The 20,596-nt window shown below is 31.4% G+C and overlaps 1 protein-coding gene across 1 annotated transcript in view; it reads left to right on the top strand.

Annotated features, from left to right (window-relative positions):
- Positions 1 to 20,596, top strand: part of Br140 (bromodomain-containing protein 140) — a 95,732-nt gene that overhangs the window by 4,788 nt on the left and 70,348 nt on the right. The window contains exons 4-5 of the mRNA XM_074178501.1: positions 3,017 to 3,157; positions 9,954 to 10,132. Coding sequence (XP_074034602.1) covers positions 3,017 to 3,157; positions 9,954 to 10,132 — 320 coding nt within the window. The remainder of the gene's footprint in view (positions 1 to 3,016; positions 3,158 to 9,953; positions 10,133 to 20,596) is intronic.

Here is a 20,596-nt window from a genome sequence, read left to right as displayed (position 1 = left end):
AAGAGTCCTCTGTGAAATATAGAATTCATTGTTCTTGCAAGGTTAGTTCATGGGACAAGCAAGTCATCTTTTCCTCTTGTATCGTATTTGTGTATATGATGGTTATATGTAATGAATTCATTGAAGTGAAGTGGTGCTTTTCCAGTGAGTATTTTAAATATGAATATTAGAAAATATTGTAATCTATCTTTTACTGTCATCCAATTCAGAATATTAATCATTGATAATATAGGAGTATATTTCTGGTATTTTAATAGTAATTTATTAACAATAAATTTTGAAAAACAAAAAATTTGACTTTCAGTCAAATATTTAATGAAAAAATTGAAAAATCTGCCAGAATATAAATATTTTCTTGAGTATTCACCATCTGCATATACTTTATTTTGCTCTGGTCAAGTCACAACTAGAATATGGAAAATTAGGCAGGGGTTGAGTGAGTAGAACCTACCTAAATAAACTTGAATATATTCTGCAGATAATCTAAAATAGAAAATTTTTCAAATAAATTTCTTTGAAAATTAATATGCTAATTATATTTTAATGAAGTCGCCCTGGAGCGCCAATTAATTTTTATTGTTGTTTTTATTTTATTTTTATCATTGTTTCTCCTAGCATTATCTGGGAATATATTTTGATATATGTTATTCATAAAAAAAATTCAATAATCTTTTGATGTATGTTCAAAAAATAAATCAAACGTTCAATTGAATAATTGGGGGCCATCCATTAATCACGTGATGTTTTTTTTCAGCATTTTTTAACTCAATCCCTTTTCCTCTGTGATATGTGTTGAGGTTTAAGACTAACCTCTAACCCAAAATCGGGTGTATTTTTTATTACCTTAAAATCTTGAAATTTTTAGAATTATCTTTAAATACATTAAATACACAAATACATACATTCAAATACACAAATAATTTTATTCTGAGATTAAGGGCCATGACAGAAATGTCTAGACCAAAAGGTTGCAAGTTGTTTTTGACTTACATAAAAGTAATATTGAAAGAATGGTGCCATCATGCAAAAAACATATATTGTACTAGTACATGAACATATTTTTCAATATACATTATCCTCGGACCACAGATTAGCAAGATTTTCTTCAACACTAACAACTGGATGAACATCTTGCAAGTGAGTTGTTGGCACTATGCTTTGTTGAAGATCAACGTTGGCGCGCGGGGATCCAAAGTTACACTACACGCCGCTTTTCGGTTTAGAAATCGCGCGTTTCACGAAAAAATAAATTCACATGATATCTTATTACTCCCCCCTTTCCCTTGTGATATTTCGTAATTTTTGCTAAACCCCTCTCCTCTTTCAAGCTTCACATGATTAATGGACGGTCCCTTATGAGTATGATACAAGAAATAAATTAACATGTGCTTTAAAATTTATGTATTTAAAACGAGAATCAGTAAACATATCCAGCCACTATAAATCTCCAGAATGTATTTCAACACACTCAATCTTGTTCACATAAATTTATATACTTTACATTATTTTATTTTTAGTATACACTTTTTTCTTTTTTTTATATTACTGTTAGTCTAGAAACGATGTTTGTATTACTATTTTATATTTTGTAGTATATCCTACTGAATGAAGAAAGTTCTTCTTCAATAAAAAAACCAGTAAAAAACAATATAATAAAAAATTATGTATTCAAATCCTTTTATATTTGATAAGCTGCCTAATTATACGAACGCTCTATATCTTTTTTTATGATATAATGAATTTCAATAAACTATGATATATATTTCATCAATTGCATTTCAAAATGATTTTACATAAATTTTTGTTTAAGATTTTTTCACTATCGATATGTTACTATGTCAGTGTGTGTGTCTGCATGAGCTTGTGTTTTCATAAGGGTGTATCCGTTTTTACGAGTTGCCTTGGTAAGTTTCACTTTTCAAGGCTATTTAGAAGTTTTTTATTATTGTATATGTATACATATATTATGAAATATTGAAAATAAACTTATCTCTCTTATGTAAGTGAAACAGTATCAATAAAATGTAACTTTCTTACACTTTCAAAAACATGAGTAATGAAAAGTGTTCCTTACAAAGGGTTAATGAATATTCCGAGCATAGGTTTAAATATAAATACAATTTCCATGATATCAAAGGAAGAAAAAAGTAAAATAGTATTAAGAAAATATTTCTTGACCTTTTTTTCATTTTTTCACCTGCTTATTGAATATGGTAGTGCTAGTATTCTTTTGTTTCACATTAGTTCATTTTATCTTTTCTCAAGCTTCAAATCAGTTAACATTTTTTTAGGTATGGAAGGTAGTACATCTGACATTCAATAAGAAATATTGTTAATTACTCCAAACAAACACTGTGGTTAGATTCTAAAAATGTTATATTGGGTAAAGGCACCAGATTATTAGATGAGTCATTTGGTAATAAAGTCTACAGTTTCTATATTCTATTTTTAAGTTAAAAAAACATCCGGTCCTATCCAGCCTTAATACCAACATGAATATAAGATTTTGTGTAACGTATAATATTTTATAATAAAAGATTTCAGATTACAATACAATTTATATAAAATGGTAGATATGCGCATGTGATAAGCTCTTCCACCTGGAAAACTTTTTCCTAATGATTTTTTTTGAAGATAGAAGTTTTCTTGTAGGTATGCCAACAATCATCAGTATTCAACCTCTCATATAAATTCTATTCTAAAATTATTATTTTCTTTGTTTTTTGATATGTCAAAGATTTATTATGCCTAAATGTGCTAAAATAAAATTTATACTTTCGTACGAAGTCAATATGAAGTCAATATTATTAACATAATAACACATCATTTGTAACAATTTTTTATATTTTTCATCATTCTGTTTTGGTGTTTTCTTTACTTGTATATACTTAATAGAAATGTGATGGTAATTTTTTGGTGATGGTTTCAAATTACTTTTCACATTATAGTTGCTTTTGAAGTTTCATTCAATATTTATATTGTACTTGGACAGTTTTTACAGTTATTACCATTTCAGGTTGAGTATGATGTAGATGAAGAAGATACTGCTTGGCTGTCTATTATGAATGAAAGAAGAGAAACTGCAGGATTAGCACCTGTTTCAGTAGATTCTCTAGAGTTGCTTATGGACCGTTTAGAAAAAGAGTCATATTTTCAGGTAGGTATAGCTTGTTATTCAAAAAATATTGAATATATTACCCAATCTGTCATTAGCTACTAGAGATTTATAACTGATTGGAAAAGATATCAAAGTTGGAATCAGCAGAACTTATTAAATATTAGTGAATAATGGAAAAACAACATAGGCGAAGACGAGTATATGATTTTGGATGTGTAGACTGTGATCTGAAACGAGTATTTGATACTATGAAACATGGAAAACGTATGTTATGGATAAATTATCAGATTAGCTCAATAACAATCTGGAAAGTAGAGAACATGTTATAGAAATAGGAAATAAGTATTCATCCTAGTCATACAAACTATGACTTATGGAATACCTCGGGGATCTATTTTGAAACAATACTGTTTCTGGATTATGGGAATGATTCATTTGCTGATAATTTTTTATTCAATAACTATTGAAATTTCAATATAGTTTTAATTTTTTTTTTCTTTCATTCAATCTGAAGTTTTATGATACATACGAAAACTACCATATCTTTAAATTATAATCTCAAAACTTTTTTCTCATGAAATAATCTTTCGAATGAATGAGATTGTATGTGATAAAAATCTGAAGATCACTAATAAAAGAATGAATGCTTACTTTTCCTAATATCCAAATATTTGAAAACCAATAAACTGTAACTGCAACATATAACTCAATGATTTTTATGATGCCATATAGATACATTAATGTCAACAAGGTCGATGATGAAAATATTGAAATTCTATTTTTATTTACACAAATGGCTTAAGAATTACTGGAAATAATTGTCCTATCAGAAAAAAGAATAATTGAATTGGTAAGTAACTTCACAATCCCTAACTATACTCAATACTATAATGAATCAACTATAAATAAATGCGATGGGGTCATGATATATATCAAAAACCACATATCAGCAGATGTAACAGTAGTGCAAATAAATGACAATCGTTTCCTAAGAGCTACTTTCACCATTAACCATCTGTTAAAGCAAAATAAAATAGGATTGACAGCATATTACAGACCACCAGCAACAAACAACTCAGATTATACTAACGACTTGGAAAACTACCTATCCACCTTGAATAAACAAAATGTAGAAATTTATTTAGGATTCATAGACATAAATTTATTAAACATCCATAATAATGAAACGAACAACTACTTGAATATTCTAGGTTCCAATGATTTTATTTCATATATAAACAAACCAACCAGATTAAGTAAAGATACGAATTCGGCTATTGATCATATTTTCATAGGACAAGACAGTTTAAAAAAAAATGTTTCTATTTCATCTATAATTTTTTGTACAGATATGATAGACCATTTTACGCAATTTGTATGCTTCACCTTTTCATAAACTAAAAAACACAAAGATTACCATAATAAAATAAATAAAATAATCAACCATAAAAAATTTCTTTACTTTCAACAGAAACATGGGAAAGTCAGTAACAGACCCTCAGCAAAGCTATGACTTATTTATTAGTAAACTTGAAGATCACATAACATCATCTACATCTAAAAATAAATCAAGTTTCAAACTTTTCAAAATCAAACCCTGGATTACTGTAGGCCTGGTGAACTCCATAAAGCATTGTGATAATCTGAAAAAAAATTACTGAAAGAGTATTCAACAGTTTTAGAATCAGAATTGAAAAGATACAGAAATAAATTGAATATCCTATTAAAGAAAACAAAGAATGATTATTACAAATCCCAAATAAATAATGCAGATACAAACTTTAAAAAAATCTGGAATACAATAAATAACATACGAGGTGAAGATAAAAAGAAAGACATTGAAAACAATGATACCATATTAGAAAAAAACATTACCGTTAGTAATAACGCAGCAAAATCGAACGCATTCAACAAATTCTTTGTCGATATAGGTGAAAACATGAGCCAAAAAATACCAAAGGCAAACTTACCCGAAAACTTTTTATGCGATACTCAAATTAATCAATCAATATTTTTGGAACCTACAACTAAAAATGAAATACTCATGATAATTGCAAATATAAAGAATAACTCCGCACCAGGACCTGATAAAATAAACTCGAAGACTTTGAAATCAATTCATCCCAACATTTTAGTCCCCCTTGTCCACATCATCAATCAAACATTCTCAACGAGCGTCATACCTTGGCAATGGAAAATCAGCAATGTAACACCAATTTTCAAAGCAGGAAAAAATCCCAAATTGATAACTACAGACCTATATCTATCATAAATTCCCTAGCCAAAATTTTCGAACGATCTGTCAAAAAAAGACTACTTAATTTCCTGGATAAACATCATATAATAACTGACAGGCAATTTGGATTCCTGAAAAATTCAAACACGGAGAATGCCATAATAGATTTTCTCAAAACCACTGTGAAGGCCATGGACAGGTCAACCAAATGCTTGGCCGTTTTCCTGGACCTGGCCAAGGCCTTCGATACAGTTGACCATGAACTATTGATGGAAAAATTGAACAACTATGGTATTCGAGGCAATGCTTTGGCTTTGATGAAGAACTACCTATCAAATCGAATCCAACGAGTGAAAATTGGAAATGAAATAAGTAGCGAACTGACTGTACAAATTGGTATACCACAAGGGACCATTTTGGGACCGGTACTTTTTCTCATTTACATTAACAGTATAACAAAAATCAACAATTTCATAGGCGATATAATATGCTATGCCGATGATACTGCTCTAATTTACACGGGAACATCTTGGCATGAAATAAGAGAGACAGTAGAAACAAATTTACAAAAAATATAGATGTGGCTAAATAGTACCAAACTATCACTGAATGTAACCCTTATTAATTGTCAGTTTTTATCTATACACCATTAGCAATGCTTATATTTATACCTACAAAGCTTTGTCGATGGGATAGAAAATCTTCTGACAATAAAGTATTTTTGATTTGATTTGATTGAAACAAGACAACGTATCTGATCTTTTTCCCCACCCTTCGTGATCAACCCAAAAACTACAAAATAAAAATACATATACTGCACTGTGATAATCAAAATACTTGCGACTGTCAGACCATAGAACAAACCACATCTATAAAATACTTCCGAGTTATTTTAGATCAGCACCTAAAATGGACGGAACATATCAACTTTGGAACAAAAAGGCTCCGCGTATTAATGCACATTTTATATGAACTCCGTGACATACTGTAAAAAAAATCTTATAATACTCTATACCTCTCTTGTCGAATCTATAATAAAATATTGTATTCCTGCTTGGGGGGCACCTTTCAAAAATGCTATTAGCCCATTACAAACCGCTCAAAACATTTTATCAAAAATGATCTTCAAAAAAATAGACTCTTTTCAACAAGAGAGTTATATGTTAAATATTCATTCACTATACATTTATCATTGCCTAATAAGAATGTTTCATAAACGAGCAGATTTCGCACAGAAACATTCAAGAGATACTCGATCAAAAATGAACCAGGACGTAAAAACTGAATTCTTTAATAAAACGGTCACCCAGAATTCTTTTTTCTTTTAAAGTCCAAAAATATTCAAATTCTTACCTAAAAATATAAAAGATATAACATCCTTCAAACTATTCAAAAAAGAGGCGAAAAAGTGTGTACATAATCACCCAGAAAAATTTCCAACTTCATACTGAAATATATACTTACTTATGATTACATTGTGTATACATTGTGTATCACTATCAAAATTTAACAATAATACCACAATAAGCGGTTATACCCCAATCGAAATGATTCAAATTATCCAGTCTCATTTGAACCCTAATTTTAAATTCTCTCTCTTATCCTCTTTCTATATTCATAAAAATGTAGGAAAACTTCACTTACCATTTGAATACAATTACATAAGATATTGTACAAATGCCATGCTGACATCACAAAACAGGCTATTTTGCCTAGCGTGAGTCGACTTCACCGATTCATTTAAAAAAAAAAACTCGTACAACTATCCAATATCCATTATTTTATTTATTTTCACATTATTGATTGTTTTGATATCAATGATTGTATGTAAAATGGTTTTAAAAAATAAATTGAATTGAAATTGAATTGAATTGATTGATGCTTGATAACACACTTCATTTCAATAGTCATTTCATTTATATTAACCCAATAATACTTGCTTTTTTTTCAAAAATAACTTTCATCTGTAAATGATGAGGTTTCATATATTTCTCCCAGAATCTTCAAAAAAAAAAAAACCATATGGTAACGCTAGAAGTTTACACTCTGTATTTCGTAATATTGTTCTCATCAAACATGTATTTACTGTGAAGGATTGAAAAACAATCAATGAATATCCCCACATACATTTTTTCATAGGGTTTTTCCAACTGTTCAATAATCTTTCTTTCACAAGGTCGGTGTTTTTGGAGTGAAATGCAAAAGACTAAGTAAGCATTTTTATTGTATTGCAAATTGTCAATTTCACCGACCTTGTAGGTCTTACTGCTTCCGAGATAGCAATAGTGGGATCAGCTAAAAAAAGCGGACTATATATTAGCACTCATCAGTACAGTACAGCCAAAATTTGGCTGCAGAAACAACACAAATGCACAAAGTCATCAACAGAAGCCAGTTGCACTTTTTGGTTTCCGTCAGGTCACCTCGGGTTAGAGATATCACTAAAGTCACCACGAGGCAACTTTAGCTACCTGCATAATATTCGGATCCAGTATACGATATAGATGATAATTTAGCTAGTGGATTTGATATAATCAGAAACAGGGAAAATTAATGGACAAAGCACGCAGAAATTATGCAAACCGCAGACAGGTGTTTCTAGCTCATTAGCTTTCATCAGTACTGTATAGACGTGTAAGGTTATGCAACACTTGGCTGCAGAAACAACACAAATGCACAGAGTCATCAACAGAAGTCAGATGCACTTTGTGATTTCATTTAGGTCACCACGGGTTAGAAATATCACTAAAGTCAGCTTTAGCTACCTGCATGATATTCGGATCCACTATACGATATAAATGATGATTTAACGAGAGGATATATGTAGAAGCAGGGAAAATTAATGGACGAAGCACTCAGAAATTATGCGAACCGTAGACAGATATTGATACGTGTTTCTGACTCATTAGCTGTCATCATTACGGTATAGTCAAGTGCAAGGTTAGACAACACTTGGTTGCAGAAACAACACTGCTGCTGGCTTCTGTTGATGCATTTGTGTGCTTTCATAGAAATAAAGACCACGATCACCCTCTTTGCTGACGGTACCGCCATATTGAGGCATAATAAGGACATCCTTACTCTTCAGGAGGCCATTTCCAAAGACGTCAATAAAATTAAAGAAAGGTGCAAATACAATAAGTTATCTTTCAACATCAATGAAACTAGCTGCGACTCACCTGAGATTTGCCTGAGTAATTAAATACTGGAATGAAACATAATTATGAATTTCTAGAGATAAATATTGGCAAAAAATAGAAGTTTCAGGATAACACAATAAACTTGAGCATGAAGCTTGCGTCAAGTCAATATATTTTTTTTTCTCTCATAGATCCCCATATCAGATATGGAATTGCCTTCTGGGGAGTTTGCACCATAGAGTTATTTCAAATGATTTTTGTGCTTCAAAAAAGGGTTGCCCCATACATGTGCAAAGCAACTGCCAAGGATATGTGCAAGATTCTTTTCAAAGCTCACGGTATCTTGACAGTAGCTGCCTTATTTATTTTGGAAACGGTATGGTTAATAAAGAAAAAATATTCATCTTGTATAACCCCTATTTCTGTATACTATATCGTAGCCAGAATAGTAACATTGCCCTGCCAAATTCCATGAACTCTTTAATTAGAGACTCAATTATGTTCAATAAGATCAAACTATTCAAACACCTACCAGGTCAAACTAAAGAAATAAAAATGCCCAATAGATTCAGTAAGGCAGTTAAAATTCTACTTGTTGACAGGGTCTGTTACACCGTTCAGGAGTATTTTGATGATCATTTTGTCTCTTGATGTTTGATCTATTCTAACAAGCTCACATTTATCGGCTTACTGTTTTACATAATATTTTTGCTCCAAACCGCTGATATTTTCTTATGATTGCTTAAGCTTGTTTTATTTCACATCCTCATTTCATATCATTGTATTTGCTCAACTTGAATGTTTTTATGTTTCTTTTTATATATGGATTTTAGCCGGTAGACTTTTTACTTATAAAACTTTGAAAGATATATTTCATTTTCTTACAATAAAGTATATTTGATTGATTGGTTTTTTCTGGATTTACAAAGCATTCTTCATACATACTTTCAGTATATATGTGAAGAGACCCTGACTACCATCATTTTGTCATACTGATGTAGTACTTGAAAATATTTTCGTCACCAAACCTGTAATTGCTGTTTTATTTCACCTGTAGCCCGAAGTTGTGCATCAGACAATCTGTCAGACCAGTAGTATCAGTTGACTTATCTATATAGATCCATTTAAGTTTTTTTTTTATTTAGGCTTCTGCTTTCTATTACAAATTTATTGACATTTTATGTACAATTAGGTGAACAACCCTATTTCAATAAACTCTTTCATTTTAAAATCTTTAGAACTGATACCAGGTCAGACTTGGATGAATAGTACTTGATCTTTAGCATGAAATGAATCTGAAGAAAACTTTTCCCACACACGAACAAAAACACTCTTGACGCGCATTTCGATAACAAAGTTAACATCATTAGGAGATAATGAAGACTTGAAGTACAAAATTTACGAATTCAACTATTATGATTCATCAAATTATGATTTTTAAATTTTGATTTTTTTCTAGGCATCGGTCAATGGACATTCTGGATCAGTGGTTGATGACGATGCTGTTTGCTGCATTTGCATGGATGGGGAATGCCAAAATACCAATGTTATTCTTTTTTGTGATATGTGTAACTTGGCTGTTCATCAGGATTGTTATGGTGTACCGTACATACCAGAGGGACAATGGTTGTGTAGGCGGTATGTAAAAAATGTAAACTTAATTAAAATTACTATGTGAAGGGATTGAAATAGTGTCCGACCGAATGTTCGGTTTCGATCGAGTTTCGGCAAAAAAACTGGTTTCGGTTTAGTTTCGGTTTCGGCGGCAAACCTGCCGAAACTACGACCGAAACCGAAACTGCATTCGGAAGTTCCCGCGCTGTGATCGGTAATGTTCAGTGCCTAATCATGTCATGACTCGAGATTCACTTTGTGATTTACTTTGTTTATTACATAAATATTAAGTACCTATTGTGATATTAGGTAACAACCTAAATAAATAATTTTATGTTTAATATTCTTGAAAAACCATCAATAATATTCAAAAGAAGGATCTACATCTACTTAAATAATCACCTCACCTATTTTAAGTATTTTTAAGATGCAATTAATATTTTTTTCTTAAATAAGAGTGTGTTATGTTGATTATTAATAAGTAAAAATGTCGAAGACTACATAACGTTGTGTTGAAGATAAAAAAATTAAGACTGACTGGTTATAATAACGTTTTCTATATTTTTCCCTCAAAACATAATCCTTGTAAGGAAGTAAGCCAACCAGTCGTCTAACTATACACTGACAACTTTATTCAAGCGAATTTTGAGTAATGTACAAAGATTGCATGATTTTTTGTGAGAACCCTCACACAGACAACACACTCGATTTTAGTGGAGACCGCACATTGAAAAAGTAGATTATCTAATCACCAATACTCAAAAATTACAAGTGTGTTGCTAATATTAGGCAAAAGAAAACTAGTTTGATATATAATTTCAATTAACTTTTGGGTAATTGAGGTGGTTTCACAAATAAAAAAACACTAAATAGACTTTCATTTTTATTTAAACAAAATTTGTTTGTATTGTGGGAATTTCATCTGCAGTAGCCCCTAGGTTGGCGTGAGTCGTTAACTCTAAAACGTTGGTTTGATCCAAATTGTGGGATGAACAATGTTCGCCATGTATTGTCTGATATGTGCCAGGAATCACCTTGTGAAAGATGAGACGTCACTAATTCTCAGCTTGCACAAGTTTTGATAACTGGGGATTGTTGTTCGTAACTGGTTATAGATGGTTACCCCCGAAACTCAAGATTGCTAGGTTTTCTAACTGAAACTATAAAAATGTGGTTGGCTCCTGTTGGTAATCAAGTGTTGCCACGGTAATGAGGCCAATAGTTAGAAACACTTGTGACTGTGGTGTATCTGTATTTGTGGAATGCATATCTCTATATATATATATATATATATATATATATATATATATATATATATATATATATATAGGGTGTTTTAGAATTCGACGGACAAACTTATACCACGTCATTCCTCTTGCAAAATGATGAAAAATGAGGTAGGACATGTGTGTCTGGAAATTAGCCGTTTCAGAAATACAGGGCGTTGAAGTTGCAAAATAAAAAGACCCTTTTCGTCGTAGCTCCCGGACTAAAAGGAATAAATTAATGAAACTCATCAAATCGATTACGAGCTAGAATGTGCTTCCTCCAGTGGTATGTTTGCTTCAGTATCAGTAGCCAGTGGCGTTCCAGCGGGGTAATAGCTTATATTTCCCCCCTTATTTTTTACGCCACTGACTTTATATCCACAACCGTCTTTTTTTTGAATTCCTTGATCAATTTTACGTAAAAACCAAATAAACATTCACTATGAAAAAACCAGTAGTTTTCGAGAAAAATTGAGTTGAACTGATACGTGCATTCTTATATGGGAATAATCGATTAAAATAATCGAAATTCCAAAACCAAAATTATTTGAACTCTTTTATGATTTTACCATTAATTTAGCGCTTGCAAGTGATGGTAATTATTGTGGGTTTTCTATCATCGTACCAATTTTTGTTATGTTTAGCATATTGTAATGACAAATCATAACTCTTGAGGCTTATTTTCATGCTTGTCAATAGATTTCATTGTTGAAATGTTTTCATTGTTCTCAGATCTTCGAGTGACTTTGTGATCTGAAAAAAAGTGACCCCAAATAAAATTTGCGATCATTCGGAATCTCGACTGAGTTAGGCTCCAATAATCCTAAAATAACACCATTATTCTGGATTTTGGGAAAATTATTTTTTGTTCACAATTATCCTGTCTTTCCCATTCGTGAAATCACACTTTTCTTTGTAGAATCGTAAATATCTTGAAGAATATTCATTAATAAGAAAATGAAAAACATTCTCAAAGTATACAGTGTTTTCAAATTTTCACAAATGAAGCCGAAAAACAAAATTTTACCAGTAGACTCTAATTATACGCCTGAAGAAAAGAAATGTATTTGGAAGAAGTCAATTTATTTGAATAACCATCTGATAAGATCTTCGCTAACTCTAGTCAGTAAATGAAGTTTTTTAAATAAATGAAGAAATGGAAGTTGTCTATTTACAGCTAATTACATAACTCTTAATTGGATATCGGTACTCATAATTCATCTTTGAGTAGAAATATCATGTTCAAAATATACCTTCTCTACACATATTTTAGATAATGTGATAAGAAACAATACTGTTGAAATTCTAGAACAGTGAGTCATAAACACGAATTTCTTTTTGAAATTTACATTGAAAATTCAAATGTGCTTTTGAATAATAATGAGAACATCTGATGAATAATCAATAGGGTAATTGTTCGAAATTTTTTTCGTCAACACTTATACACGATCTGCAACGGCGCAACATAGAAAATCGCACTTTTTCAAATGATTCTAAATTTTCGGCAATCGTTATCGATGCAGCTTGAATGCGGGCGACTAATTCTTCTTGGCTTTTTGGTTCTGTTTCATAAACCAGTGACTTCATATGACCCCAAAGAAAATAGTCAACAGGATTCAAATCTGGTGATCTGGCAGGCCATTTGTGGGGTCCACCTCGACCAATCCAATTGTCACCGAATTTCCGATTTAGGTACTCTCTAGCAGCTAACGAAAAATGAACAGAAGCACCGTCGTGCTGAAACCACATTCCATTCCGGATATTCAGAGGAACATCTTCTAACAATTCAGGCAATACTTCTCCCAAGAAAGTGCTATAATTGTCCCCATTCAAATTATCTGGTAAAAGATAAGGACCAACTAAACGGTTTTCTACTATTCCTGCCCAAACATTCAATGAAAATTTTGTTTGATGGCCATGAGGATGAATAGCAAAAGGATTTTCCTCGGCCCAAATATGGCTATTGCGAGAATTGAAAATACCTTCCCTTGTGAATTTTGCCTCATCAGTGTATAACACTTGCTTGATAAATTCCGGATTATTTCTCCACATACTTAAAAACCATCAAGAAAATTCAATTCGATCTGGATAGTCCTCTGGTTTCAGTGCCTGAACTTTTCTCAGTCGATATGGGTATAACTGCTGTTCATGCAAAGTCCTCCAAACAGATGATGAAGACACATGCAGCACTCTAGCTATAGATCTACTACTTTCAGACGGATGTTCAGCAGCATAGTTCAATATCTCCTCTTCTGTGATATAATTTCTTACAGTTCTCTGTATACCTGCATTCCTTCTGGTAATTAAAAAACTTCCTGTTTCCCTGAGTCTTCTGTCCACGTTTTCGAACGTTTTCCAATTAGGAATTCTATTTCTTCCAGGAAAATTTTCACGATACATTCTTTGTGCCAACCTTCCATTTCGTCCCGATTTTCCATAAATAAGGTGCATGTCCGCTAATTCTTCGAATGTAAAATTCATTTTTATTATACGAAATACACAATCAAACACTTTCTGACAGCTACGTTAACTTGGAAGTGTCATACGAATCTCATTTCGTTTCCACAGCCCCCTAACAAATTTATTGTTGTCAATGAATAAAGTAATCCTCATTGCTTAGGTGGATCAAAGATTGTTATAAGTCACGTGAATGTATTCTGAAACTATTCAACCAGTGGCTGAAGAACTCGAGAATATCGGTACAGTTATCTAACAAAACTATAATAGATATGCCCAGGAAACATTGTAGATGGCTAAGGTTGAAACAAGTAATGGTATTTTGGTTAATCGATAAAACTTGGATTTTTACCCAGTGAGAGAAGATAATTCGATAAAACATTCTGAGTTCAGTTTTGCCAACTATTCGTAATTGTCTTTGAAAATCGTTTGGATGGAACATTTTATTAAAAAATAAATCTCGAGGTAAAGCCATTCAGTAGGTCTGCGGGCTCACAACATATCTGCAAAAAAAGTTGATAAAATGGTAGAAAATCCACAATATGTTGCCGAAGTGAATAATTTTTCAAGCACACAATGAATGGTAGAATGATGAAAGAGTTCAAATAATTTCGGTTTTGGAATTTCGATTATTTTACTCGATTATTAATATTCCCATATGAGAATGCACGTATCAGTTCAACTCAATTTTTCTCGAAAACTACTGGTTTTTTCATAGTGAATGTTTATTTGGTTTTTACGTAAAATTGATCAAGGAATTCAAAAAAAAGACGGTTGTGGATATAAAGTCAGTGGCGTAAAAAATAAGGGGGGAAATATAAGCTATTACCCCGCTGGAACGCCACTGACTACTGATACTGAAGCAAACATACCACTGGAGGAAGCACATTCTAGCTCGTAATCGATTTGCTGAGTTTCATTAATTTATTCCTTTTAGTCCGGGAGCTACGACGAAAAGGGTCTTTTTATTTTGCAACTTCAACGCCCTGTATTTCTGAAACGGCTCATTTCCGGACACACATGTCCTACCTCATTTTTCATCATTTTGCAAGAGGAATGACGTGGTATAAGTTTGTCCGTCGAATTCTGAAACACCCTGTATATATATGCATATATATATATATATATATATATATATATATATATATATATATATATATATATATATATATATATATATATATATATTTGTTCATTGCATATTGGTCAGCCCGGTATATGAACGGGGCGTTGGTCCACCCAGCACTTCCCGAATATATTTAGGTATATACTTTTCGGAATACTCTTCAGTGGTATGATTTTATTAATAGGCCCATCAGAGGGGTAGATTTTTTCTGAAAATAAAAATTTTACATATCCTTTAAACCTTTGTCAGCCCCATGCTGTTGGTCAGCCCATAGTTATACAAATCGCTATATGAAGAGCATCTTGGTCAGCCGTACAATGCTGCCACATCGAAGGGCTGACCAGGAACGCGATCCATTTCAGTGTATCATTGGATTTCATCGTGAGGGTATCAAGTGTTTTTAAAATCCTGGCAAATCCAGTTTTTCAGAGGTAAACTATGTGTTAGTTTACCGGAAAAAATATATTAGGAAAAGAAAAAGATGCCGTTACTATTGACTATTTATGTTTCATATAGTTTCTGTATTATGTATGATTGATTACTTGTTTATCACTTTAATGAAATGAATAAAAACACTTTTGTCTAAGTACCACTAGTTGATTTTATGTATACGACCAGTTTCGGGTTTGACCCCGCATTATTAAGTATTTTTTCAATACTTCAAAACAAATCAAAAATCTTTATTTCCGTAGACCTAGGGACGGCATGGAAAAAGTCACATAACTCAGTACAATTACAATGAGGTCACAATCATAAAACAACATAATTATATGATATATTACATAACATTCAGACCATAAAAGGGGTACAAAAATTAAAATTTAAAATTCCAAATCAGACTGAAAAAATTCATCAAGCGAATAAAATACCTTTTCACATAATACTTTCCAAACTTTTTAGTTTTTTTTTTTTTTTTTTATATATATATCTTTATTTGAAATAGGAATTCCTAATATACATACAAATCTTAAAAATTATGATAAATGTGAAAAAATTGTCAATATCGCGAAATATATGAATACATCAATTATAATAGCTACTAGTAATAAAATACAAATAGATAAAAACAATTTTTATATCAATCTGTTAAAAAAATATTCTTCAAAATAAGTGTAAAACAGTGAAACATATGAATGTGTGTGTATAAAGTTAAAAGTATTTTAAAAGCTAAAAAGAAAGAAAAGAAAGTTAAAAGAACGAAAAAAATTAATAAATATCCAGTGACCTTATATGTTTTTTTAGCTGATATTTGAAACTATCGATAGTGACCGAGCATTTAATGTCTTGAGGGAGTTCGTTGAAATCATTCAGTCCCCTGAAAAATAATGATATCATAGAATTTTTAGTTTTGGTTCTAGCTATATGAAATTCATTATTAGTCCTTGTATCATAACGGTGAATTTGATTGTTATAAGTAATAAAAGACTTGAAGTAACTTGGTAATAAATTCTTTGTGATTTTATAAATGAACATCATTGACATATAAAATAGTCTTTGCGTTACACTATACCAATTTAGAGTATTTAGCATAATTTGAATGGGAGTATATCTATTACACATCAAGATTATTCGCATTCCTCGATTTTGTAATTTTTCTAATTTTTGTTTGTTGTTTTTGTCCAAGAGATATAGAAGACTAGAACAGTAATCAAAATGTGGCTGTATAATGCTTCTATATATAGTTATCTTTGAAAATAAAGACACTTGAGATGATATCCTAGAAAAAAAGAAGAGTTTTTTCGAAATTTTTTTGCAAATGTAATCGCTATGAGCGTTCAGTGTTAGTGAGTCATCTATTATGAAACCTAAGTATTTAAACTCGGTTACCCATTCAATCTTGTCATGATCAATGGTAAGTTGTAGAGACTCATAGTCCACATACTTTAATTTATGTTTATTACTGAGAATCATGGCTTTGGTTTTTTTTGTATTTAATTTTAGTTTATTAGTTCCCAGATAGGTTTCATATTTTTTTAATACTTGGTTCATTCGAGTTATTGTTTCGTTAAGATTGTGACCATAACATGCAACCAATGTGTCTTCCGCGAATAAATTCAGAAAATCATGACCTTGCACATAATTGAGATCATTCAAATATATTATAAAAAGCAGTGGTCCCAGCACACTGCCTTGAGGTACACCAAAATTATTAATAATTTCGTTTGAATAAGAGTTGCCTATTTTGGTTCTTTGAGATCTATTACTGAGATATTCTTTGAACCAATTCAATACTTTACTCTGAATGCCATAATATTTCAATTTTAGAAGTAAAATTTCTCTGTCGATGGTCTCAAACGCTCTTTTGAAGTCAAGAAATACTGCCACTACATATTTACCATCATCAAGTACCTGCTTCCATTTCGATATTGTTAACTGAAGGGCAGTTTCACATGAATGATGTTCTCTAAAACCAGATTGGTTACCCATAAACAGATCATTCTTACTGAAGTACTGAGTTATTTGTTCGTGCACTATTATTTCTAAGAGTTTCTCTATAGTTGGTAAAGTATTTATGGCCCTATAGTCAGACATTTCTATTGCGTTATTAATTTTAGGAATGGGCATTATAGTACTGAGTTTCAATTGGTTGGGAAAACTACCATTTGCAAGTGAAGTATTTATCAAGTTCAGGAAGACAATTCCACCAGTATAAAACGTTTCTCTCAAAAACCTGACACTAATTACTTCCTCAATACTGCCTTTTTTTTGAGAGAAAATATAGTAGATCTCAACTTACTTAGGTTTACACTTTCAAATTCAGGAAAACTAGCTACCACTGGTTTAAGATTTTTCTGAGACCACTTTTCTTCAGAGATGATAGAACTAGAGATCCGCTCAATGCTATCAACATAGAACGAATTAAACTTATTGGCAGCATCTTGCTCAGTTTTTACCCTTGATATAGTGCCATCAGTGCTAAAGTTAATGCACTTGAAGTTCATATGCTGCTTCTCACCTTTTGTTAATTTTTTAATAGTTTTCCACATTTCTTTAGGGTCATTTTTATTTGAATCAATTTTATTTTCAAAGTATTGCAATTTTTTTATTTTCAGTAAATTAACAACCTCATTTCGTTTTGATTTATATTTATTCCACAACTCCTCTTTATTGGCATTGGAAGTTTTTCTGAAATCTTTATACAATTTGTCTCTTTGTTTTGAAAATGATTTTATCTCATCATCGTACCAAGGTACCTGATTTTGTTTGTTTTTGATTTCGATAATGGGTGCTATCTCATTTAAAATTAATCTACACTCCGATTCAATATTATGGTAAATCTCATTCACATCAGTGGAGGTTTTCAACCATTCACATTCAATCAGCCTCAGGTTGATACTATGAAAAACCTCATCATTTAATCTCCGTGTGAAAAAAGGTGTAGATATTGCAAAGTCACTATTTTGTATAATAACGGAAATTATTGAATGATCAGTAATCTTAGGCTCATGGTGAACACAAACTTTTAGACCACTCTGATTTGATATCGCATAATCAATCAATGAAGAACTATTAGAGGTTATTCTTGTCGAATCACAAACAAGTTGTTCGATACCAAAAGTCATCATTATATTTTTAACTTTTTTGCCGTGAGTAGTATTACTAAGATAATCTATATTTACGTCACCAATCAAAAGACACTTTTTATTTCTCATGAAGTAGTCCTCACACCATTCTTCAAATTTGTCCAGGAACACATCATGACTTGAATTTGGAGAATGGTAGAGTCCACCTACTAACCATTTAGTGTTATTCAATTCAATTTTGATAAATTGGCACCAGTAATTGGTATCCAGTATATATTTTCCTTTTAACGAATAACTTATATCCCCTCTTACATATATAAGTACTCCTCCAGTATGTCTGCTGTTAGAATCACATCTAACGATAGAATACCCTGAAATGACAATTTCGCTATCAAGAACACTATCTGTACATCTGGCTTCACTTAATATTACCATTGATGGATAATAACAAAATATTTCTCTAATTATTTGATCTTTGTGGGCTAGAAAACTCTCAGCATTCATGTAAATGATGTCAGCCTTGTATACTATATTAGGACTTTCAGTCAGTTTTTTTGTTTATTTATAGCATCAACAATTGTGGGAATATTATTTATATACCTAATAATTTTATTTTGACCACTATTCTTGTATTCTTCTAATTTTCTTTTAACATTGAGAAAATAGTCCCTTTGTATTTTAGTTTGATCAGCAAATATTTTGACACTTTGTACTTTTAAAAACTTCTTATTTCTTAGGACTACTAACGCTTCTTCCGGGGATGAGAAACACACCTTGATGGGCCTATTCTTGCTTTGATCAAATTTACCTAGTCTATATGTGCTAATATTTGTAGTATCTACAGGAACATCTGCAAGCAGGTCCCTTATAGTGTTTTTGTCGTCAGCAGTTCTATTTGAATGTGAATTTTGTTTAGATTCATTAATATTGAGAACGATTACATTCGAAGCTCTTTTCTGTCTTTCGCAGACTTCAGCCATAATTTGTTCGGTGGAACCTAATGGAAGGATATCAGATTTGTCAGCTGGGACTGGATTATTTTTCAACTGTACCAAGTAATCCTTCACTTCTTTCAACTCCCTCATCATTTCAGGAACTTTCCAAAAACCAGTTTCACAGTTTTCACAGAGAAAAATTAGCTTTCTTTTCTTGAGTGCAAGACACTTAATTTCTGAAGCAGTCAAGCTACCACAGGGTCCACATAACAATGTTCTACAAGAGTCACAGGGAAAGAGTACTTGACTAGTTTCCTCAGTATCACATTTGGCACACTTTTTGGGATCCATTTATAGTATTTATTTTGGCTATAAGCTCCTGTACTATAAGAACACAGGTTTTTCAGATGTCTGTACGTTATCTCCACTTTTTTGTGATCTATCTTTTAATTGTTTTTAGTTCACAATTACTGATTTGTTATTGCCCCTAGATTGTTTTAAACAAATTAAATCAGTTAACACAAACTATTTTAGGTTGAATTATAACTCAGTTTATAGCTAGGCGATTTATCTTCCTTATGGTATGCAACAATTGTTTTAATTGAGAGTATTTAAACAGAGAAAAACTGTTTTATTGTACTGCACATTACACATTTGACACACAACACACAACGATATATCTGTTGTTTAGAGAGCTTTACACTAGTTATTTTTAATGGATATTGGGAGCTTGTTGTACAGTTTTTTTGACATGATATGAGGTCCATTAGTCACCTTGGCTAACTTATGACTAGGAATTAAAATGTTATAGTTTTTTCTCAGGGTGAAGCCTGAAAGAAGACATGTATCATCTCTGTTCTAAAACTTGGAGCAATTTGATTTAACGTAGATTACGCAATTAAAAAAACACATGCAAGTAACAGTTAATATATTCAACTTTGCAAATAGTGGTTTACAGGAATCGAGTTTTTTTTTAAAACAAATTGTTTTAATATTTTTTTTCTGGAAAATTAATAAGTCATTGATTCTATTGCAGTTGCCAAAACAAATAATACAGTAATTGAGGGCAGAGTAAATATATGCATAATATTAACTTTTAAGAATTTCAATAGACACAAAATTACGCAGATTCCATATAACGAAACAATGTGTCGCTAATTTCTTCAGTATGAAATCAA

Source organism: Leptinotarsa decemlineata, unplaced genomic scaffold (assembly GCF_025532065.1).
Source record: "Leptinotarsa decemlineata unplaced genomic scaffold, Ldec_3_MD MMD2_tig00003902_RagTag_RagTag, whole genome shotgun sequence".
Lineage (NCBI taxonomy): Eukaryota > Metazoa > Arthropoda > Insecta > Coleoptera > Chrysomelidae > Leptinotarsa > Leptinotarsa decemlineata.
The sequence above is the reverse complement of the archived record's forward strand: the minus strand, read 5'-3'. Positions and strand labels throughout refer to the sequence as shown.